Raw genomic sequence first — 24,628 nt, forward strand, 5'->3', positions numbered from 1 at the left:
GAGCTATCAGGCAAATGCAATGTATATACTTTGGATCTTGAAGAAATAAAATCTTCTACCTAATGAAGATTTTTAGAACTGGGGAAATCTGAGTATGGAATGGATATCAGAAAATATTGTAGAGTTATTAATTTTCTTTTCTTTTTTTTTTGAGACGTCTCGCTCTTGTTGCTCAGGCTGAAGTGCAATGGCACAATCTCGGCTCACTGCAACCTCCAACTCCTGGGTTCAAGTGATTCTCCTGCCTCAGCCTCCAGAGTAGCTGGGATTACAGGCGCCCACCACTAAGCCCAGCTATTTTTTTTTTTTTATTTTTAGTAGAGACGGGGTTTCACTATGTTGGCCAGGCTGGTCTCAAACTCCTGACCTCAGGCGATCCACCCGCCTTGGCCTCCCAAAGTGCTGGGATTACAGGCGTGAGCCCCTGCGCCCGGCCAGAGTTATTAATTTTCTTTTTTCTTTTTTTTTTTTTTTTTGAGATGGAGTCTAGCTCTGTTGCCCAGGCCGGAGTGCAGTGGCGCAATCTCGGCTCACTGCAAGCTCCGCCTCCCGGGTTCACGCCATTCTCCTGCCTCAGCCTCTCCGAGTAGCTGGGACTACAGGCGCCCACCACCACGCCCGGCTAATTTTTTGTATTTTTAGTAGAGACGGGGTTTCATCGTGGTCTCGATCTCCTGATCTCGTGATCCGCCCGCCTCGGCCTCCCAAAGTGCTGGGATTACAAGCATGAGCCACCGCACCCGGCCAGAGTTATTAATTTTCTTAAGTGTGAACATGGTATTGTGGTTATGCAGGACAAGGTCCTTATTATTTAAATATGCATGTTGAAGCACTTGGGTAAAATGTCATGATGCCTACAATGTGCTTTCAAACGGTTTGACAAAAAAACCCCAAATTTTCTATAGACACACAGAAAGAAAACAAATGTAGCAAAACGTTAATAATTGTTGAGTCTAGATTGAGGCTATGTTAGTATTTATGGTACTTTCAACTTTTAAGTTAGAAAATTTTCCAATTAAAAATTTAAGGAAAGTCTCCTCCATCATCTAATTTCTATTCGTCCTTTTACTGCCAAATCAATGAATAACTGATATGCACATCTCTGACTTTATTAGCACTTATTTCAAATCCTTCCAAAGTGGCTTTTATCTCTCTACTGAAATGACACTCAAAAATCACTGTTTCTACTACTTCATCATATTCAACAGCACTTAATAATTTTCAGAACATTTTCACATTCCCTATTGCATTTTATCTTACAACAATCTTTTACAATAATGTAAAGTAGGTTAGACAAGTATTATCTTCATTTTTTCACCCTGAATGTTTTTTCCCCAGGCATTTGAATCACTAAAGAAGTACATGCTTAGGGCTGGGTGTGGTGGCTCACACCTATAACCCCAGCACTTTGGGAGGCCAAGACGGGAGGATCACCTGAGGTCGGGAGTTCCATCCCAGCCTGACCAACATGCAGAAACCCCATCTCTACTAAAAATACAAAATTAGCCAGGTGGGGTGGTGCATGCCTATACTCCCAGCTACTTAGAAGGCTGAGGCAGGAGAATCGTTTGAACCGGGGAGGCAGAGGCTGCAGTGAGCTGAGATCGTGCCATTGCACTCCAGCCTGGACAACAACAGCGAAACTCCACCTCAAAAAAGGAACAAACAAAAAAAAACAAAAAAAACAAGCACATGCTTAGGCTGGGCACAGTGACTCACGCTTGTAATCCCAGCACTTTGGGAGGCTGAGGCGGGTGGATCACCTGAGGTCAGGAGTTTGAGACCAGCCTGGCCAACGTGGTGTAACCCTGTTTCTAATAATAATACAAAAATTAGCCGGGCGTGGTGGCACATGCCTGTAATCCCAGCTACTCAGGAGGCTGAGGCAGGAGAATCACTTGAACCCGGGAGGCAAGAGGTTACAGTGAGCCAAGATTGCACCATTGCACTTCAGCCTGGGCAACGGGAGCAAAACTCTATCTCCAAAAAAAAAAAAAAAAACTGTTCCCTCCTACTCTGTGCCAGCCCCTTTAGCTCCTCCTCCTTTCCAACATTTTGAAGCCTTGATAAAAGCATCGTTAACAATTTGGTGTGTAGCCTCTGAAAATGTTAAAGAAAGACACAAAGATATATAGGATTTTACATGTTATGGCTTTTCTTTTAAACAAAAAATGGGGTGGCCAGGCATGGTGGCTCATGCCTGTAATCCCAGCACTTTGGGAGGCCCAGGCAGGCAGATCACCTGAGGTCAGGAGTTCGAGACCAGCCTGCCCAACATGGTGAAACCCCATCTCTAGTCAAAATACAAAAATTAGCCGGGCTCGGTGGCAGGTGCCTGTAATCCCAGCTACTCGGGAGGCTGAGGCTGGACAACTGCTTGAACCCGGGAGGGGAGGCGGAGGTTGCAGTGAGCTCACATGGCGCCACTGCACTCCAGCCTGGGCAACAAAAGTGAAACTCTGTCTCAAAATAAATAAATAAATAAAATATATATATACACACACACACACACACACATATAGTCAGTAGAGAGAATAAGGCCATTATTTGGATAAGCTATAATACCTGAATACTCACTTTGAAATATAAACATAAAAAATACTATTTAATGTAAAATGAAAAACTGCCTCCGGAAAATTGTATTTTGAAATCCTATCAATCAGTGGATACATAAATATACAATAATGGATATAAGAATAAAATGTTGCAATAATAAACACAGACTGGGAAAGACTAATTTTAGTATAAAGGCTGGGTGTGGCGGCTCACGCCTGTAACCCCAGCACTTTGAGAGCCCGAGGAGGGCAGATCACATGAGGTCAGGAGATCAACACCAGCCTGACCAACATGGAGAAACCCCATCTCTACTAAAAATACAAAAAATTGGCCGGGTGCGGTGGCTCACGCCTGTAATCCCAGCACTTTGGGAGGCTGAGGCAGGCAGATCACAAGGTCAGGAGATCGAGACCATCCTGGCTAACACGGTGAAACCCTGTCTCTACTAAAAATACAAAAATTAGCCAGGCGTGGTGGCGGGCGCCTGTAGTCCCAGCTACTCGGAAGGCTGAGGCAGGAGAATGGCGTGAACCCGGGAGGCAGAGGTTGCAGTGAATCCAGATCGCACCACTGTACTCCAGCCTGGGTGGCAGAGCGATACTCCTTCTCAAAAAACAAAAACAATTACTGGGCCAGAGCCGGGTGCGGCGGCTCACACCTGTAATCCCAGCATTTTGGGAGGCTGAGGCGGGTAGATCACCTGACGTCAGGAGTTCGAGACCAGCCTGACCAACATGGAGAAACCCCGTCTCTACTAAAAATACAAAATTAGCTGGGCGTGGTGGCACATGCCTGTAATCCCAGCTACTCAGGAGGCTGAAGCAGGAGAATCACTTGAACCCAGGAGGCAGAGGTTGCAGTGAGCTGAGATCATGCCATTGCACTCCAGCGTGGGCAAAAAGAGTGAAACTCCATCTCAAAAAAAAAAAAAAAAAAAATTACTGGGCCAGGTGGCTCATGCCTTTAATCCCAGCACTTTGGGAGGCCAAGGCGGGTAAATCTCCTGAGGTCAGGATTTCAAGATCAGCCTGGCTAACATGGCGAAACCTCGTCTCTACTAAAAATACAAAAAATTAGCCAGGAGTGATGGCACACTCCTGTAATCCCAGCTACTTGGGAGGCTGAGACACGAGAATTGCTTGAACCCGGGAGGCAAATGTTACAGTAAGCCAAGATGGCACCACTGCACTGTAGCCTGGGCAACAGAGTGAGACTCTGTCTCAAAAACAAAACTAAACAAATGAGTATTGGCCAGGCACAGTGGCTCATGCCTGTAATCCCAACAATTTAGGAGGCCAAGGCAGAAGGATCACTTGAGCCCTGGAGTTCGAGACCAGAGACCAGCCTGGACAACACAGCAAGATACTGTCTCTACTTAAAACAAAACAAAACAAAAAACCCCACAACAATCTACAAACATATATAAAGTGATGTTTAACCTTATTAGTTATCAAATAGTTGTGTAAACTGGCAGTACTCATTTTTTTCACCACTCACTCTCTTCTGAATATACTTAAAATGAATTCCATTCCAATTTCTTCTCCAAAACATCTCTCACCAGGCCACCAGTGCTTCCCTGTCACTGAATCTAAATGACATTTTTCAGCCTTGTTTTACTGAGTGTCAAAGGCAGAACTTGAGAAGTTGTCTTCAGACTCTAAATCCAACGAAATGTATTCTCTACCAACCTGGTGATTTGCTTATCTGTAAATTATTTCGCATATCTGCTTGCTAGCTTTGTCCTTGCTCTTAGGATCTTTCACTTAAAAAAAAAAGAAAGGTCTATTATGCTTTTATATATGTCAGATTAAGTGGTTCTGCAGCGGCTTGCTAAATGGAGAAAAAAGTCCCATCATTACTAATGAAGAAAACTGTGATCTCTATCCCACTGGTCTTATGAAAGATAATAAATGTTTTCCCCCAATATCTACTTATGTACTTTAAAAAGAATTTTATTGATAAATAATGCATGATACACTTTCACGGGCAGAGAAAATTCCTAATGGGCCAATTACATCCAAGTCGATTTATATATTTTAAGATACCAAATTCAGTCTAATGTCAATGAGGGTGTGTGTGGCCAGGGTAGCACAAGACAAGGATTTGGGAATAAGAGAAAAACAAACATGAGAATAAGTTTACTGAGTTTTTTTTTTTTTTAGGGGGGTGGGGGCACGGAGTCTTGCTCCATCACCCAGGCTGGAGTGCAGTGGCATGATCTAGGCTCACTGCAACCTCTGCTTCCTGGGTTCAAGTGATTCTTGTGCCTCAGCCTCCCAAGGAGCTGGGATAGGCACCCACCACCATGCCCAGCTAATTTTTACATTTTTAGTAGAGACGGGGTTTCACCATGTTGGCCAGGCTGGTCTTGAACTCCTGACCTCAAGTGATCCTCCTGCCTTGGCCTCCCAAAGTGCTAGGATTACAGGCGTGAGCCACTGCACGGGCAGTTTACTGAGGTTTTTAGAAGAATGAATTTTAATATTGTCATCTTCAGTAACAAGAAGAAATGTGGCACATTTTTCTCAAAAACGCAGTGATAATTACAAAAATCTGCTCCATTCCTTTCTACTCCTGTGTTAGCCCAGGTTCTGACTTCTCCCTTTTTATTAGGGTAAAACAAGGAGAGGTCCCCTTGATACCAGTCTCTACTTTCCAAATGAGCCTGCATACTATGTGTTGTTGGGTAGAATTATCTTTAAAAAAAGAAAAAAAAAGCACAGCTGTGATCATTTTGCTCTTCTGCATAAACACCCGTGATGAATCACTACATCTACAGTACATATAAAAAAGCCTCAAAATGTCTTAACAAGGCATTTAAAACCTTATATTATCAGATATTGATATATCTTTCTAAGTTTATTCTCTGATCATAAAGGGCATGCTGAGGAATTTGGAATCTTGGGGAAACCAGCATATATTCAAGTAACAATATGCAGAATGGACCTGAGAAGGAAGAAAGTTGACAAGTAATTTGACCCACGAAGTGAAAGTGAAGCAAGTTTGCAACTATTTCAGTAGAGAAAGAAGGCCATATTTAAGAGATGCTTCTAAGGCAGATGGAATAGACAGTGATATCAGATAGGATATAAGTAGTGAGGACGAAAAAAGAATTAAGGATAACACCGAGATTTTTAGCTTCAGAAACTACTGAACCATTAACCAGAGCATGTTTCAAAGGCAAGGAAGGCAGGGCAGGCTGGCTGTGGTGCCTCATGCCTGTAATCTCAGCACTTTGGGAGGCTGAGGCAGGTGGATCACCTGAGGTCAGGAGTTCGAGACCAGCCTGGCCAACATGGTGAAATCCTGTCTCTACTAAAAATACAATATTAGCTGGGCGTGGTGGCGTGTGCCTGTAGTCCCAGCTACTTGGGAGGCTGCAGCAGGAGAATTGCTTGAACCCGGATGGCGGAGGTTGCAGTGAGCTGAGTCTGCACCACTGCACTCCAGCCTGGGTGACAGAGCAAGACTCCATCTCAAAAAAAAAAAAAAAAAAAAAAAAAAAAAAAGAAAGAGAGAGAGAGGAAAGAAGGAAGGAAGGGAGAGAGGGAGGGAGGGAAGAAAGGAAAGGGCAGGCACAGTGGCTGATACCTGTAATCCCAGCACTTTGGGAGGCTGAGGTGGGAGGATCACTTGATGCCAGGATTTCAAGACCAGCCTAGGCAACACAGGGAGACCCCAATTCTACAGAAAAATTTTTAAAAATGAGGTGGGTGCTCACTTTGGCAGCACATATACTAAAACTGAAATGATACAGAGCGTAGCATGGCCCCTGCACAGGGATGACTTGCAAATTTGTGAAGCGTTCCATAAAAAAGGAAAAGAAAAAAATAATAAAAATAAAAATAAAAATTAGCTGGGTGCAGCGTCACACACCTGCAGTCCTAGTTACTATGGAGGCTGAGAGGATTTGAGCTCAGGAATTCAAGGTTACAGTAAGCTATGATCACACCACTGCACTCCAGCCTGGGTGACAAAGTGAGACCCTGTTGGGGAGGCAGGGGCAGGGGCAGTAGGGGAGGAACGTGTGTAGTATGTGACAAATTGAAATTAACATGTGCTTCATGTAAGATGTCTACGTGGTACTAATGTACCTTAGGCAGTCAGAGGTAAGGACTTGGAAATCACTGACACAGGGTTAATAATTAAAGTCAAGGCAGTGGAGAACCTCACTGTAAAAGATCAGAGGGCCAGGAGGACCAAGGTTTAAATGATCTTCAGGCATTCTCCGAAGCTACTGATTTTGCCTGAAACTAATTGTATACCTATTGTTTCACAATCTCCAGAGTATAAGTTTTTTGGAGAACATGAAATCAAGAACCCTAGGTGTTTTAGGAGGGAAAAGACCACTGTATTAGTTCAGGTCTCCGGAGAGGCGGTCAGAAAACCAAGAGCCGGTGCTCAGTATATAACCATTTAATTCTGTTTTTCATCTTCTTTAAAGACAACTCATGATGAGAATCAAGGGATTCAGGTGAACCGGCATTTCCAGCAGATTTAAACAAAAGTACATCCCTCCCCCAACTTGTTTTCCAAGTTTATTGTATTTCCACTATAAAATGATTTCAAGTTCTTTACACTTATTTGGAAACAAAAATCATACACAAGAAAAAAATTAAGAAGAGTTAACGAAAAAACACTCATCCAAAGAAAATTATGACTACATCCCTCTAGACTCTTCTATGCATAGTTTGGCTGTCAAACTTTTTCAGTTATACTGTGCAACTTTGTATCACGGTTTTCATTTAACATTATATATTAGCATTTCCCTATGTTATTTAAAAGTTTTATAAATTAGTTTTAGAGGCCACTTCGCATACACTCAGTGAAATGACATAATGTACTGAACTGCTCCTAGCTGTACCCAACTTTATCCCGCTACCCGCTATAAATAACGCTCGGACCGAGGTCTTAATGCTTAAAGCATTTCCTGACTTTGGATGACTTCCTTGGGACATATTCCCAGGAGTGTTATTCAGGAGTCACGGTCATAATCCCTCGTTTACACCCACCCCTAGCTCGATCCTTATCCCGGGACCCCTCACACGCGGCCCGCCCCATTCTCCTCGTCCTCTCTGCACGCCTGAATCTCCTCCTTCCCGCCCCCTACCCACCAAGAGCCGGTCCACTTCCCTCCTGACCCCCTACAGCCTCCCTACACCCGCCAGGCCCGGCAGCAGTAGAGAAAAAATACCTTAGGTCTCAGTGCCTCACAAAAACAACGGTCTCCCGGTGGCCACTCAACCTCACGCCGCCGCAGACAAGAACCGCTGAGCAGCCACCGGAAGCATCGGCCCTCAGTCCTCTGATAGGTGGGTGGTGATATCGGTCCTCTGATAGGTGGGTGGTCCTCTGATAGGATAGGCACACTCCCAGATGACCCCGTCTATTGGCTTTTGAATGTGCACATTAGCAGAGGGTTCGTCCCACTGGCCAATAAGCTCTGGCTTTGCCGCACGGATCGCTGGGAGTTGTAGTCCCCGTGAAACCACCGACCGCAAGGCCGCCACATTTTCCTTCCCTTAAGCACTTGAGCTCTTTCCCCACTTCTCGTCGGTTCTCTTGTCCAAGGAGTCCAGGAGCCCTAGGATCAACACGGCTTTTTAACCTTCTTTAAAATCCGATAAAATCTCTCAGGAAAATGTTCTTATCTGTGCAGAAAATACTGTGCATTCAACTGAAGCCGCTTCATGGGCCTGTCCCAGCTACAAATCCCTGTTCTACACCGACCCTAAGTGTGCCTGCTCTGGCCACAGCCTATGGAGTTAGTGCGTCCTTCAGGCTTCTTTAGACTCTACACGCTTAGAAGACTCTGGGCCACATCTCGGAGCAGCCTATGAGGAATTCCAGGTCCTGACCTTCACAGTACAGTTGACCATCATCTTTCTTTAACAACACAGCCAGTCCACCTTCAGGGATGCAGACAACCTCATCTGGGACCTAAGCATCCGGGAGAGTGGGGATGCGGAAATGGAGGAAGAACACCCTTGGGGCTCATTCTGGACCCGTTTGCCAGGCTTTTCTCCCCATGCCTATCTTCCAGTGCCACGTAGGAGAATCATATCTTCACACCAGTTTTTATGTTTTTCTTTTTCTTTTCTTTTCTTTTTTTAAAACTAAAGATGGCATGCCTGTAATCCCAGCACTTTGGGAGGCTGAGGCGGGCGGATAACTGAGGTCGGGAGTTTGAGACCAGCCTGGCCAACATGGTGAAAGCCTGTCTCTACTAAAAATTTAAAAATTAGCCGGACGCCGGTGGCTCACGCCTGTAATCCCAGCTACTTGGGAGGCTGAGGCACGAGAATCGCTAGAACCTGGGAGGCGGAGGTTGCAGTGAGCCGAGATTGTGCTACTGCACTCCATCCTGGCGACAGAGTGAAGATTCTGTCTCAAAAAAAAAAAGAGAGAGAGAGAGAGACGGGATCTCGCTATGTTACCCAGGCTGGTCCTGAACTCCTGGGCTCAAGCAATCCTCCTGCCTCGGTCTCCCACAGTGTTGAGATTACAGGTGTGAGCCATTGTTCCAAAAATTGATATGCCCGGCCTCACATCAATTTTTGGAACAATGCAGGTAACAATGAGGGGGAAAAAAGTTTTAAAAGTCCCAATTACCCTTCAAACAAATATTACCTCCTCCAAAAAATATTTTTCTAGATTCCTGAATGTCTTTTTAGGTGGAGGAGGAACTCAAAGTAGAATTCATTTACATATTCATTCATTCATTCCACAGCACTAATCATTCCATGCTGTAACTGTGTGTCCCCGTCCCTCTCAGACTTAGTACCTGGAAGACAGCCAACCTGTCTTAATTCTATTGGTATCCCCAGGGCGCATTTCTTTGCCTTGAAAATTGAGTACTCAATAAATGTGCGTTGAGCAGAACTACACAAGATGGAGAACAGGGGTTTAGGGGTATGGGGGAGAGTCAGCAATTACTGGTGTCCTCCCTCCCTCCCCCAGCTCTGCTCCTACAGATCCAGGACGCCTAGCAAGGGTAGGAACCTCTTCGGTGCTTCCGCAACGCTCTGAACTGCACGGCACTGAGCGCATCTAATTAAAGTGATGGTTTCATTAGATAGCAACACAGCGAGACCCTGTTTCTACAAAAAATAAAAATAAAAAATAAAAAATTAGCTGGGCGTGGTTGCTCGCGCCTCTAGTCCCAGCTACTTGGGAGGCTGAGGAAGAAGGATCGCTTGAGCCTAAGAGTTCGAGGTTGCTGTGAGCTATAATTGCGCCACTGGACTCCAGCCTGGGCGACAGAGCAAGATCCTCTCTCTAAAATAAAAATAAAAGTAAAAATAAAATGGTGGTTTAATCGCCGGCCTTTGCCCCTTCTGCCCCCCACCCCCCACAAGTCTGTAGGACCGGGTTGACTTCCCAGAGTTTACTACAGATTAGATGCTAAATAAATGTGTCTTGGACGGATGGGCGAATGAATGGATGGATGGAGGATGTGGTTGTGCTTACCACGCTCCCCGGTCAGTGGGTTACTGTCGTCAGGCGGGGCCAGGCTTGCTAACAGCCAGGCGGGGTCCCTTCCCCCGGGCCCCGCCCCGGCCGACCCCACCTTTCCGCGCGGCTCCGCCCCGCCGCCCCCTTCCCGGTGGCCCCTCCCCGCGCAGGTCCCGACTCCAGCCGCACCTCCTCTGGCTCTGCAGTGGCGGCGGGGAGGCGAGCCGGAGCTACTGCGGGGCTGGGGCCGGAGCCGAGCCGGGGTCGGGCAGCAGCAGGGACCCCCAGAGGCGGGGCCTGTGGGACCGCTATGGGCGTGGAGATCGAGACCATCTCCCCCGGAGACGGTACCGGGCTCCCTCCGGAGCCGGGGAAGGGGAGGGGTCCCGGGGCGGAGCCCGAAGGGCAGGGGTCTGATTCGGAGGTGGCGTGGAGGGTGCTGAAGGGTCGGGGGGCTGGATGGGGAAGGCAGGCGGAGACCCCGGACGGGATTCTTGGGGGTCTAGGAGACCATCCTCCACCATCCTCTTCCGCGTCACCTAGGGGAATGTAGGCGGCAGCCCGGAGGCGGGGGTCTGCGGCCCGCCACCGCCCCGGGCTTCTCCTGTCGCGGCTGCAGTCGCTCGGTTATCCGCTGCTGCTGATACCCCAGCCTGGGTTTCGGCTTCGCTTTCCCTGCCCTGCTCGGCGAGCTCTGGAAAGCAGGACCTGCTCTCGGGTCCCCGCTGCTCGGGGACCTCCTCCTAGCGCGTCCCTCGCCGGGCCTCCCGTCGGTCGCTTCCCTGCGGGCCGGGCTGTGAGCGGCTGTGGGGACAGACCCAGGCTGGGGAAGGGGGAAGCGCTCCCTTGCCCGCTTCCGGATCTCGCTTTATCCTCCCGCCGCATTCAGACTCCCTGGCCACCCTGTCCACTCCCATGGCCTCCACATTGAAGCTTCTAAGCCCAGCCCTGCGACCTACGGCCGGACCTCTCCCTGGACGTCCCAGGGTGCTCCCTAGTCAGCAAGTCCAAAACAGAACTCGCGCTTCCCATCTTCTCCCCTAAGTGATCCTCCTTATCCCCCTTCCGTGTCTCACTTTCCCAAGTCCTTGTATTACTGGGTCTGGGTGTGCAAGGAATAGCCATTTCTTTATTTCTTGAAGTTGAATTAATACCAAAGCCCCCATTGTCTGCAGGGTTTGATGGGCAAACTTCATATCAGATATTATTAATATGAACAGCTCCCCTCCCCAGGAAATTGGAGAACTTCTTGGCTCCAGGCCATCTTCCTTGTCCAATCCCAACTACTGCTTCGGATATCCCCTGGAGTACAGGCTCCTTTGCCCACGCAGGAAACATTGGTGCTGGGTCCCAGAAAGCATCTCCCTGAGGCCTTTTCATCCCTCAGCAGCCCCTGAGCTAATCTCCCCATCTTCAGTCTCTCCTCCTTGCTTTCAATCTCGTCCCCAATCTCATATTCACTCCCTTTCTATATCATAGCCTGAAGACTCTTCTTAAAATGCAGTGGCTCACGCCTGTAATCCCAGCACTTTGGGAGGCCTAGGCGGGTGGATCACCTGAGGTCAGGAGTTCGAGACCAGCCTGACCAACATGTTGAAACCCCGTCTCTACTAAAAATACAAAAATTAGCCAGGCATGGTGGTATGCACCTGTAATCCCAGCTACTCAGGAGGCTGGGGCAGGAGAATCACTTGACCCCAGGAGCCAGAGGTTGCAGTGAGCCGAGATTGTGCCATTGCACTCCAGCCTGGGTGACAGAGCGAGACTCCATCTCAAAAAAAAAAGAAAAAGAAAAAAATTGCATATTTGACCATGCCCCTTCCTCAGGCAGAAGATGTTTTAATGATTCTTCCCTCTCCCCCAGGAGGGGCCTTTTGTGCTGTGGTCTATTCTCATCTTCCACACTAGAGCTTCATCTCTCACCACCTGTCCTAAGCCCACCACCAACTTTTTCTCCAGCTTTCCCAAGCTGCCTGCAAGTTGTCAAACACAGCACTCGTTCAGCAAATATTTATTGAACGTGTGTGCTAGGCCCTAAGGTGACAGCATTGAAACAGACAGGGTTCCCGCTATTGCTGGACTGAGGGCCTTTGAACATGTTACATGTCGTTCCCTCTTCCCAGATGGTGTTTTTTCACTTCCTCTGGCAAACTCTTACTTGTCTTTCAAGACCTGGCTTCGCCATTCTCTCCTTTATGATGGTTTCCTTGACTTCTGCGGTCAGTTAGCTGCTCCCTCCTCCAGGCTCCCATAGAGTCCTCTAAATATCGGCTCTATGGTTAGCCTTCCCTAGGCTTTGTTACCCAGCCCCATAGCTTTAAATTCCAGCCAAACTTATACCTCCAGTGCAGACTCTTCATCTGCCTACTTGCAATATAAACTCAGATGTCTAATAGGCATCTCAAGATTGCCACCCGCACAAATCTGTTCCTCCCGTCTTCCCTATCTCAGGAAATAGTTCCACTATTCATCCAGTTGCCCAAAGAGAAAACCCAGGCATCATTCTTGTTGTCTCCTTTGTCCTCATCCTGGACCCCATTTCCAATCTGATTGCATGCCCTGTCAGCTCCGCTTCCAAAATATGTCTCCAATCTATTTCACTCTCTTCTCTGCTGCCACCACCTTAAATCATGCTATCATTGATTTCTTGTCTGGATTATTGCAACAGACGCCTAACCGTCCATCCTACACACAACAGCCAGAGTGATGTTATAAAATCTTAATTCGGATTATGTCATTCTCTGGCTTAAAACCCTCCAGTGGTTTCCTATTGCACTTAGTATTAAATCCGGCTCTGCAAACCCTGCATGATCCATCTCCGTCCCACCTCTCTCCTCCTTCCCTTCTTTCCAGCACCTAGCCTCCTCGCTCGCTGCAAATGTATTGATTCTGTGCACTTGTTACTCCTTCCCCAAGTGCTATTTCCCAGTATTTTGCTCATCCTTCAAGTCCCAGCTCCAGGGGGCACCTTCTCCAAGAGGCCATCCTGGACCACTCTGTCTGAAATGGCCTGTCCCACTGCATCTCCCTTTAATACATCATTGTGTGTATTTTCTTTAGGGTATTCATTATAATCCATAATCATTTTGTATATTTAAGTATTGTCTCTGTCCATTAGAATATAAACTCCAGGGCGGGTGTGGTGGCTCATGCCTATAATCTCAGCACTTTGGGAGGTTGAGGTGGGAGGATCTCTTGAGCTCAGGAGTTCAAGGCCAGCCTGGACAACATGTCAAGACTCTGTCCCTACAAAATTATTTTAAAAAAATTAGCTGGGCATGGCAGCATGCACTTGCAGTACCAGCTACTCAGAAGGCAGAGGCAGAAAGATTGCTTGAGCCCAGGAGGACAAGGCTGCACAGAGCCGAGATCATGCTATTGCACTCCAGCCTGGGTGACACACTGAGACCCCTACTCTTAAAAAAAAAAAAGTAAACTCTAAAAGAACAGGGATAGAGATCTTGTTTGTAGTGTTCACTGCTGTATCCCTGCGATCAGGCACAGGCTTGGCACACCATAGGTAGTCAGTAAATATTTGTGGTTTTGTTTTGTTTTGTTTGTTTTTTTGTTGTGACAGGGTCTTGCTCTGTCACCCGGGGTAGAGTGCAGTAGCATGAACACAGTTCACTGAAGCCTTGACCTCCTGGGCTCAAACAATCCTTCCACTTCAGCCTCTTCAGTAGCTGGGACTATAGGTGTGCAGCACCACACCCAGCTAATTGAAAAGATTTTTTTTTTTTTTTTTTTTTTTTTTAGATAGGATCTCCCTATGTTACCCAGGGTGATCTAGAACTCCTGAGCTCAAGTGATCCTCCCACCTCAGCCTCCCAAACTGTTGAGATTACAGATGTGAGCCTCCATGCCCAGCCTCTCAGCAAATATTTGTAAATTATTATGTTTATTCATCCTTGATGGATGGATTATAATCTGCATTGTAGTCTGGTATTTGTGTGTCTGTTTCCCTACCTTCCTCATGAGTTTATACATTGCTCTGCATGTCTGAAGTCTGGTCCAGGCCTGGCACATAGGAGGCCAACTGTAAATGTCTGTGGAATGGATGATGTGAAGTAAAAGGGGCAATCAAAGAAAGTGGGGGTGGGGTGGTGGGAAAGCCCAGGAGACAGCAGAATTGAGAAAACTAAGGGGGCAAAGTAAATCCAGGCCAGAGAGGTGACGTGATTCATTCTGGCTCGTACGGGGCCCAGAGCCAGAACTAGGGCCACAGACATCTCCATGGCATGGGGGGGAATGCAGGCTGGAGCTCTTGGTCAGGATCATACTTAATGTCCCAGGTGTTTTTCCAATACCCTACTCCTTCATCTGCCCTCATGTCTCCCTGCAGGAAGGACATTCCCCAAGAAGGGCCAGACGTGTGTGGTGCACTACACAGGTAAGTCTCACCCCCTCAGCCCCCACACAGTCCTTCCCCTCCCAAGGCAGGGCTGTCCTCTGAGCTTCTCTCCAGAGGTGCCTGTCTCTGGATCAGGCCTAAAGCCCAAGGCAGCAGGGTCTCCCTGTGACCAGCCATCCCCTACTCCTCCCAGCCAGTCTAGTGGGAATGATAAAGGAGGCTTGGAAGGCCAACTCTTTCCCTGTTCTACCAGCAAGGGCCATCCGTGGTGCCAGCTTCTAGGTGAGTCAAACACCTTCAGTCCCCTTCCTTCTGTTGCAGGTATGGTGGAGCCCCTGTCCCTGCTGGGTCTCTCTGATATTTGGAAATCCCTCCTAGAGCTCCCAGCAGACTTTCTCTCCATCCTGCAGTATCATTAGAGCAGAAGAGGAGGGGAGAGGACAGACAAGTCACCCAGAGGCTCCGATGCGATTTGAGGGGTGGGGTGATGGCAGTGCTTTTCTCTGGCTACTGAGGGAGCCCAGAGTGGGACTGATCCCAGTTGGATGCTCTTTATCTGCAGGCGAGGTAGAGTGAGTTCTTCAGGACTGCTGGCAGGAAGATCATGAGCAGGTGTTTGTTCCAAGGGAGGTGAGCACCCTGCCTTGTGACCTGCTTCCTAAAGTGGCAAACTCGATGACAGCCACTTAGCAGACAGCGAGCCCAGGTTAATTCCTAGGACATACTCGGATGGGGCCATTTTTAGCAGTTCTGTGGGCCAGTGTGAAGCACAAGGTTAATTCTAGGCAGATGGTGTGGATGTTTTCAGTAGTTGTGTTGCTGGTCGCTGACGTCAGTGGGCTGGACCGTGTTTTATCTCCTGGTGATGTGGCCTAATTACCATGGGTCCTCTGGGGCCTCTGACCTGTGTAATTGATTTAACAATTTTGCATGTTGTAGACAGACCAGTATTTATCAGGTTACTGAAACCACAACATCCTTTTGCAAAGTCCTTTCACAATACATACATAGGGCAGCAGCTCCTGTCTTGGGAGAGACTGTCTTATCAAACATAGCGGGAGACTATGGGACTTTTGGTAAACTTTTAAGTTAAATATAAATATAATAGAGAACATAATGTAAGATGTCCAGGTCAATGAATTTTTTCAAAGTGATCACACTTATGTAACTACCACCCAGAGAAGCATAGAACATATAAGCATAGAACCAGCATCCCCAAAAGTCCCCCTGATACCTTCTCCCAGTCATTTCACCTCCCTAGAGGTAGCTATCAGTTTTTCTTTTTTTTTTTTTTTGTCATTATTGTTGTTGTTTTGAGACAGGGTCTCACTCTGTGACTCAGGCTGACTGCAGTGGTGATCACAGCTCATTGCAGCCTCGACCTCTTGGGCTCAAGTGATCCTCCTGCTTCAGTCTCCTGACTAGCTGGGACCACAGACAAAAGCCACCATGCCTGGCTAATTTTAATTTTTTGCAGAGATGAGAGTCTCACTATGTTGCCCAGCCTGGTCTCGAATGCCTGTAGGCAAGTGATCCTTCCACCTTGGCCTCCTAGTGCTGGGATTACACTGTGAGCCACTGTGCCTGGCTGGCAACTATTACTCTGACTTTTGTCTCCGTGGATTGGTTTTGCCTATTTTTGAACTTCATCTTAGTGGAACCACAGCGTATGTACTCTTTTGTGTTTGGCTTATTTCACTCACCATTATGTCTGTGAGATATATCCAGAGTGGTTTATTCCTCTACAGTATTTTAATATATGAGTACGTTGCAATTTATGTATCCTCTCTACCTTTGATGAACATTTGGGTTGTTCATAGTTTTTGTTTATTACAAACAGTGTCACTTTGATCAGTCTTGCAGGCATCTCTTAGTGTACATGTGTACAGACATATGTGGATGTTTCTGTTGGGTATATACCTGGAAGTGGGGTACCTCCTAGGCTCAGCGTTAGCAGTACTGTCCGACAGCTTTCCAAAGTCGTTGTGCCAATTTCCACTCCAGGCAGCTGTGTAGGAGACTGCCAGTTACCCTGTGTCTTCCCCAACACTTGGTATTGTCAGGTTTTGGTTTTGTTTTGTTTTTTCTTTTTTTGATACAGAGTCTGTGTTGCCCAGGCTGGAGAGAAATGGCACGATCTTGGCTCACTACAACCTCTGCCTCCTGGGTTCAAGCGATTCTCCTGCCTCAGCCTCCCGAGTAGCTGGGATTACAGGCCCGCCACCATGCCTGGCCAATTTTTGTGTTTCTAGTAGAGACGGGGTTTCACCATATTGGCCAGGCTGGTCTCAAACTCCTGACCTCAGGTGATCTGCCTGCCTCAGCCTCCCAAAGTGCTGGGATTACAGGAATGAGCCACCACTCCAGACTTTGTTTTGGTTTTGGCCTACTCTGGTGAGCGTTCAGTACTATATCATTGTGGGGTTTTTTTTGTTTTGTTTTGTTTTTTGAGACAAGGTCTCACTCTGTTGCCAAGGCTGGAGTGCAGTGGTGCAATCTCGGCTTACTGCAACCCTGCCTCCTGGGTTCAAGCGATTCTTGTGCCTCAGCCTCCCAAGTAGCTGGGATTACAGGTGCGCACCACCACACCCAGCTAATCTTTGTATTTTTTGTAGAGATGGGATTTCGCCATGTTGGCCAGGCTGGTCATTGTGGTTTTGATTTGTGTTTTTGATTTGTGTTTTCCTGATGATGAATGAAGTTGAGCACCTTTTCATGTGTCTACTGGCCATTTGGATATCCTCTTTAGACTGCTCTAATTTTGTCCATTTTAGAAAATTAGGTTGTCTTTTTCTTTTTCTTTTTTTGAGACGGAGTTTCACTCTTGTTGCTCAGGCTAGAGTGCAATGGCGCAATCTTCACTCACTGCAACCTGCACTTCCCAGGTTCAAGTGATTCTCCTGCCTCAGCCTCCTGAGTAGCTGGGATTACAGGTGTGTGCCACCAAGCCCGGCTAATTTTGGGGTTTTTAGTAGAGACAGGGTGTCGCCATGTTGGCCAGGCTGGTCTCAAACTCCTGACCTCAGGTGATCCACCTGCCTTGGCCTCCCAGAGTACTGGGATTACAGGTGTAAGCCACGGTGCCCGGCCAGTTGTCTTTTTCTTGTTGATTTATAGGAGTTTTGTATATGTTTTGGATATGAGTCTTTTGTTGGTTACATCTATCCCAAACATCTTCTCCCACACTGTGGCTTGCCTTTTTACTCTCTAAATAGTATCTTTTGAACAGAAGTTCTTTTTTTATAGTTTATTTTTTCTTTTCTTTCTTTCTTAAATTTTTTTTCTTTCTTTTTTATTTTTGAGATAGGATCTCACTCTGTTACCCAGGCTGGAGTTCAGTGTCTCTAGTCTTCAGGGATCATGGCTCACTGTAGCCTTGACCTCCTGGGTTCAAGGACTCCTCCCATGTCAACCTCCCAAGTAGCTGGGAGTACAGGAACATGCTACCATGCCTGGCTAATTTTTTGTGTGTGTGTGTGACTGAGTTTCGCTATTGTTGCCCAGGCTGGAGTGCAATGGCACGATCTCGGCTCACCACAACCTCTGCCTCCCGGGTTCAAGCAATTCTCCTGCCTCAGCCTCCCGAGTAGCTGGGATTACAGGCATGCGCCACCACGCCTGGACAATTTTGTATTTTTAGTAGATACTGGGTTTCTCCATGTTGGTCAGGCTGGTCTCGAACTCCCTACCTCAGGTGATCCGCTCACCTCGGCCTCCCAAAGTGCTGGGATTACAGGCGTGAGCCATCGGGCCCGGCCATCTGGCTAATTTTTAATTTTTCTTTAGAGAGGAAGATCTCCCTTTGTTGCCCAGGATGGTCTCGAACTCCTGGGCTCAAGTGATCCTCCTACCTTGGCCTCCCAAAGTGCTAGTATTACAGGTGTGAGCCACTGCACCCGGCCTGAACAGAAGTTCCTAATTTTGATGAAGTCTGACTTATCAATCTTTTCCTTTATGGTTAGTGCTTTCTGTGTTCAGTTTAAGAAATCTTTGTCTGTCAGGCCAGGTGCGGTGGCTCATGCCTATAATCCCAGCACTTTGGGAGGCCAAGGCAGGTGGATCACCTGAGGTCAGGAGTTCGAGACCAGCCTTGCCAACATGGTGAAACCCTGTCTCTACTAAAAATACAAAAATTAGCCAGGCATGGTGGTGCATGCCTGTAATCCCAGCTACTCGGGAGGCTGAGACAGGAGAATCGCTTGAACAACCCAGGAGGCAGAGGTTGCAGTGAGCTGAGTTTGAGCCGCTGCACTCCAGCCTGGGTGACAGAGATGAGACTCCGTCTCAGAAAAAAAAAAAGAGAGAGAAATATTTGCCTCTAGGTCATGAAGATATCCTTCTATTTATTATCTTGTAGAAGCTTTATTATTCTATCTTTCATATTTAGGTTTATGATTCATCTGAATTGATTTTTTTGTATGTGGATTTGGTAGGGGTTAAGGTTCATTTTTTTTCCCATATGAATATACTGTTGAATCAACAATCTTAATGCAAGAAAAAAAAAACCTTTATTTGCTGCACTGCAGTGGTATCTTTGTCCAATCAAATCACCATATAAATGGGTCTGTTTCTAGACTGCATGGTTTTGGCTGAACTTGTAGCAATAGATAAATGAAGTTATTTATCCAAAGTAGATTAAGTCACATGAAACCTGAAGAAACTAAGGAATGAGAAAGGAAAGTCGGTATATAAATGGAGTGTGTGAATGTGTGCATGTGTGTGTGCATATCTGTGTGCATATTTGTACAAGTATGTATCTGTGTGAATGTATGTAGATCTGTGTATCTAAATATTTTCTTAGCATCTGTTTGGCCACCAGGGCTTTTCTCCTGAGTGTGAGTGCATAAGTGCATGTGAGCATGCACAAGTATCTTTGTGTATTTGAATATTTTAGCAACCTTAGCAAATGCATGAGATTGTATTTGATCTTGTTAACATCCATCTGCATGCACCTCTGTGTAGCCAGAAGGGTTTTCTTCTTTGCCTCATTTAGTACCCAGGGCAAAAGCTTAATGAATTCTACTCAGAAAGTAGTTAAATAAGACTGTTTCTCTAATATACATTTTAGTTGTAGGAATTAGGAAGTGGCATCATAGATGCTCCTACACTAAGCTGGCCCCGCTTCCTATGTTAAATATGACACATCTGAGGCCCTGGGAGAGGAAGTGATTTGCCCGGTGTCACACAATGAGTTAGAGCCAGAGTGAAGTCAAAATCTAGTCTCTGGATGTACAAGCAGGGTCTTTTTCTAGTCCCAAATGGCCTTTTGTGGTGGTTCAGGGACTGCCGGGAGCAGTCGTGGAACTGCATCATTTACAGAAGGTCTGATCTTTGAGTGAGAGTCACAGAAGAATTGAGAATAGCTGTTGGGCCTTGGGCTGCTGGACTGAGATGACACGTGGACATTGGGATGACAAGGCTTCTGAAGCAGAGGCTGGGGGACCCAGAACTGCTGGACCAGCACCTGGGGAGTTCTGGTTTCAAACAGCCCTCTTAGTACAGAGTCTAGAGGCCATCTCTGACCAGCTAGGTCACCTTACACTGTTCCCTGCAGTAGGGGATGATGTAACCTTTGGGTTTTCCCTTTTGGGGGAATCTTAGGAAACCTTAGGAACCTTATGCGAGGACTCAACCTGAGGCTGGAATAGCTGGAAAAACAGAACTTTAGATGGAGGAAGTGGCATAAAAAAGTCGAAAAGTCTGGCTGGGCATGATAGCTCACACCTGTAATCCCAGCACTTTGGGAGACCGAGGTGAGCGGATCTAGGTCAGGAGTTCAAGACCAGCCTGGCCAACATGGCAAAACCCCGTCTCTACTAAAAATATAAAAAAAATTAGCAGGCATAGTGGCAGGTACCTGTAGTCCCAGCTACTCAGGAAGCTGAGGCAGGAGAATCCCTTGAACCCGGGAAGTGAAGGTTGCAGTGAACCGAGATCACACCACTGCACTCCAGCCTGGGCAACAGAGGGAGACTCTGACTCAAAAAAAAAAAAAAGTTGAAAAGTGCAGAGGAATTTGAGAAAGGCATGACCTGAATAGGACACAGAGGGAAGGGAAGGAAGGGGAGAACAGAGAGGGTTATAAGCAGGCCAGAGCCGGATTGTGAAGTGCCTGTATGCAAGGTAGGCATTTGGATTCTGCCCTGGGGAGCTATTGAAGTATTTTAAGCAGGGGAGTAATAGAATCAGATTTGTGTTTAAAGAAAAAAAAAAATCAGTCTGGATGCCAAGTGGACAATGAAATGGAGGCGAGTAAAAGAGGATCAAAAAGACCAATTAGGAGGTTGTTCCTGTGTACAGGTGAGACAAGCTGGTGACTTGGTCGTGGTAATAGAAACAAAGAAAAGGCCAGGCACGGTGGCTCATGCCTGTAATCCCAGCACTTTGGGAGGCTGAGGTGGGTGGATCACCTGCGGTTCAGGAGTTCAAGACCAGCCTGGCCAATATGGCAAAACCCTGTTTCTACTAAAAATACAAAAATCAGCCAAGTGTGATGGCGGGCGCCTGTAATGCCAGCTACCTGGGAGGCTGAGGCAGAAGAATCGATTGAACCCAGGAGATGGAGGTTGCAGTGAGCCGAGATTGCACCACTGCACTCCAGCCTGGGTGACAAAGTGAGATTCCGTCTCAAATAAATAAATAAAAATAGAAATGAAGAAAATAGGTGGATTCCAAAGATATGGAGGACTTAGTGATAGGCAGTATGTGGGGGTGAGGCAGAGGGAAGTGTCCAGATTTCCTGCTTGGGCAACAGGATGGATGGGGAGGATCGGAAGAGGAGCAGGTGTGTGCAGAAAAGGCATTCCATTTTAGACATGTGGAATCTGAATTGGGAGTTTACTCATGACCACAGCTCTATTGTACCTGATTCTTGCTTTGACAGGAATGCTCCAAAATGGGAAGAAATTTGATTCATCCAGAGACAGAAACAAACCTTTCAAGTTCAGAATTGGCAAACAGGAAGTCATCAAAGGTTTTGAAGAGGGCGCAGCCCAGGTAGGATGAGGATTCGCATTAAAGGGGATCTGGGGAGTTGGGGATCTGGGCTCAGCACTCTGCCCTCCACCTCCACCTTTACCCACTAACAGACCTACTGCTTTGACTCTACCACCAGGGCATGGCAACGCCATCTGGTGTCCCCTCCTGGCTTTGTGTCCCCACCCCTCTCCTTGCCAGCATGCCTCTTTTGTGTCCCTGGGGGCTCTCATCCCAAGCACATCCCCCTAGGCTTGCTCAGAACTAGCTGAGAGAGCCAGGCATGGTGGCTCACACCTGTAACCCCAGCACTTTGGGAGGCCGAGTGGGGCAGATCACTTGAGGCCAGGAGTTCAAGACTAGCCTCACCAACATGGTGTAACCACGTCCCTGCTGAAAATACAGGCGTGGTGGTGCACGCCTGTAATCCCAGCTACTTGGGAGGCTGTGACAGTAGAATCACTTGAACCGGGGAGGTGAAGGTTGCAGTGAGCAGAGATTGTACCACTGTACTCCAGCCCAGGCGACGGAGTGAGACTTTGTCTCAAAAAAAAAAACAAAAAAAATAAACTAGCTGAGGTCTACCAGTTGTCTGGGACTAAGTTGGCGGAAGAGTTGGGGTGGAGTAGGCCAAGAAGATTTTTTGTTTTTTTGCTTTTTTGAAAAGAATTTCAGACTTACAAAAATATTACAGAAATAGTACAGAGTTCTTCTATACTCTATCCAGCTTCCGCTTCTTGCATAACCATAGTACAATTATCAAAACCAGGACATTCACACTGATACAAATTACTTATTCAAATTTTTGATTATTAAAAATTCAAAAATAGATTTAAATTTCACCAATTGTCCCACTAATGCTGAGCGGGTTCTCAACAACTGCTGTGATGAGCCCTGGTTAAAGCTGTTCTTCCTTGGTCTGTCTGTGAAGTCCTATGATGCTCCCTTACAATAGGTATTGTTTTTGGTGTTTTTTTTTTAGACAGAGTCTCGCTGTGTCACCGAGGCTGGAGTGCAGTGGCGCAATCTCGGCTCACTGCAAGCTCCGTGTCCTGGGTTCACGCCGTTCTTCCGCCTCAGCCTCCCTAGTAGCTGGGACTACAGGCGCCCGCCACCACGCCCGGCTAACTTTTTTGTATTTTTAGTAGAGACAGGGGTTCACCGTGTTAGCCAAGATGGTCTCGATCTCCTGACCTGGTGATCTGCCCGCCTCAGTCTCCCAAAGTTGCGTGAGCCACCGTGACCGGCTTGTTTTTTGTTTTTTATTTTTTTTGAAACGTAGTATCACTCTGTTGCCCAGGCTGGAGTGCAGTGGCACAATCTTGGCTCACTGCAACCTCCGCCTCCCAGGTTCAAGCAGTTCTTCTGCCCCAGCCTCCCGAGTAACTGGGATTACAGGTGTGCACTATCACCATCACGCCCGGCTAATTTTTTTATTTTTAGTACAGGCGGGGTTTCACCATGTTTGCCAGGCTGGTCTTGAACTCCTGACCTCAGGTGATCCGCCTGCCTCGGCCCTCCAAAGTGCTGGGATTACAGGCGTGAGCCACCACACCCGGCCTTTTTGTATTTTTTAGTAGAAACAGGGTTTTGCCATATTAGCCAGGCTGGTCTTGAACTTCTGGATTCAAGTGATCCGCCCACCTCAGCCTCCCAAAGTGCTGGGATTACAGGTGTGAGCCACCACAGTTGGCCACAATAGGTCCCCCTTGCCACCTTGCTGGTGACTCTACTCTCTAAACCACTTTAATGAACTGCCCTGTCACCTACTTGAGTATTTACATGTGCTATTCATACACCCTCTTTCCTAAAGAGGCCTATTCTTTGGAAGAGGGTGAACTATGAACAAATGGAAGTGTTTCAGTCATACACAAATTGAATAACCAGTAATGTTTGTCAGATGCATGAATTTGAGACCACTCTGTGAGGGTTACTGCCCCACAGTCACATCTCTGCTGAGGCAGAATCTGCGTTTGTTACAGCTGTTAGCACAATTTCAATGTATCCCATGTAAAATTCATCTGAGATCTTCAGAGTTAACATTGAGGATGGTTTGGGACAATGCCATAGTCATCTAACTTTTTTCTTTTAAATCAAGCTGGGTCCTCTTTCTCCTCTCCCCATCTGCCCCCATCCCTGCTAGATGAGCTTGGGGCAGAGGGCGAAGCTGACCTGCACCCCTGATGTGGCATATGGAGCCACAGGTCACCCCGGTGTCATCCCTCCCAATGCCACCCTCATCTTTGACGTGGAGCTGCTCAACTTAGAGTGAAGGCAGGAAGGAACTCAAGGTGGCTGGAGATGGCTGCTGCTCACCCTCCTAGCCTGCTCTGCCACTGGGACGGCTCCTCTTGTTTGGGGCTCTTGATCAGTGTGCTAACCTCACTGCCTCATGGCATCACCCATTCTCTCTGCCCAAGTTGCTCTGTATGTGTTCGTCAGTGTTCATGCAAATCCTTGCTTGAGGAAACTTCGGTTGCAGATTGAAGCATTTCAGGTTGTGCATTTTGTGTGATGCATGTAGTAGCCTTTCCTGATGACAGAACACAGATCTCTTGTTCGCACAATCTACACTGCCTTACCTTCACTTGAGCCACACACACAAGGTGCTCAGACATGAAATGTACATGGCGTACACAGAGGGACTTGAGCCAGTTACCTTTGCCGTCACTTTCTCTCTTATAAATTCTGTTGGCTGCTCACTTAAACAATGTCCTCTTTGGAAAAATGTAAAATAAAGGCTCTGTGCTTGACAAACTCCTGTCCATCATTATTTTAGGTAGGAAGTGCTCTAAGGACCACACAAGCCAGTTGCCCTCGGGAAAGAGTGGAAATAAAGGAGGGTTCCAAGTGGCTAGGCAAGTGATAAATATAGTAGCTACAATGTGAGCATTTTACATGCTGGGCCTTGTTCTACATACTTTTTTATTTTATTTATTTATTTATTTATTGTTTGAGATGGAGTCTCTCTCTGTCACTCAGGCTGGAATGCAGTGGCACCATCTTGGCTCACTGCAACCTCCGCCTCCTGGGTTCAAACGATTCTCATGCTCACCAGCACACCTGGCTAATTATTGTATTTTTAGTAGAGACAGGGTTTTGTCATATTGGCCAGGCTGGTCTCAAACTCCTGACCTCAACTGATCCACCTGCCTTGGCCTCTCACAGTGATGGGATTACAGGTGTGAGCCACTGTGCCTGGCTGTATACTTTTAAATTATTACCATCGATCCTGTAAGCAACCTGCACAGTAGATATTACCTGCCACTCATCTCAGGCTCAGAATCCTCC

General features: G+C 47.1%; 2 protein-coding genes and 1 non-coding gene across 8 annotated transcripts in view; 2 read left to right on the forward strand and 1 right to left on the reverse strand.

Annotated features, from left to right (window-relative positions):
* The window catches only part of WDCP (WD repeat and coiled coil containing), a 37,568-nt gene extending 29,743 nt beyond the window's left edge, over positions 1–7,825 (reverse strand). For 4 of the 5 annotated variants that reach the window (XM_032172356.2, XM_032172354.2, XM_032172355.2 and 1 more), the window contains exon 1: positions 7,751–7,825. The gene's annotated coding sequence lies outside the window, so the exon portion shown is untranslated. Of the gene's footprint in view, positions 1–4,244; positions 4,319–7,750 lie in introns of all 5 variants that reach the window. The other variant, XM_058426583.1, reaches the window with a different exon arrangement.
* LOC116481297 (U6 spliceosomal RNA) lies at positions 6,270–6,373 on the forward strand. The gene has a single exon (XR_004251472.1). It is a non-coding gene; the product is annotated as a U6 spliceosomal RNA (small nuclear RNA).
* A 2,349-nt stretch (positions 7,826–10,174) lies between the features above and the next one.
* Positions 10,175–24,094, forward strand: FKBP1B (FKBP prolyl isomerase 1B). 2 transcript variants are annotated; one of them, XM_032172359.2, is made up of 4 exons: positions 10,175–10,358; positions 14,354–14,401; positions 21,246–21,358; positions 23,436–24,094. In XM_032172359.2, the coding sequence occupies exons 1-4, from the start codon at positions 10,322–10,324 to the stop codon at positions 23,478–23,480; spliced, it is 243 nt and encodes an 80-aa protein (XP_032028250.1). In that variant the 5' UTR covers positions 10,175–10,321; the 3' UTR covers positions 23,481–24,094. The 2 variants fall into 2 exon arrangements, with proteins under 2 accessions (XP_032028250.1, XP_032028249.1); XM_032172358.2 differs by having other exon boundaries at positions 23,481–24,094.
* Positions 24,095–24,628: the final 534 nt, after the last annotated feature.

The sequence above is a fragment of the Hylobates moloch genome, unplaced genomic scaffold (assembly GCF_009828535.3).
Source record: "Hylobates moloch isolate HMO894 unplaced genomic scaffold, HMol_V3 SCAFFOLD_13, whole genome shotgun sequence".
NCBI classification, from domain to species: Eukaryota; Metazoa; Chordata; class Mammalia; order Primates; family Hylobatidae; genus Hylobates; species Hylobates moloch.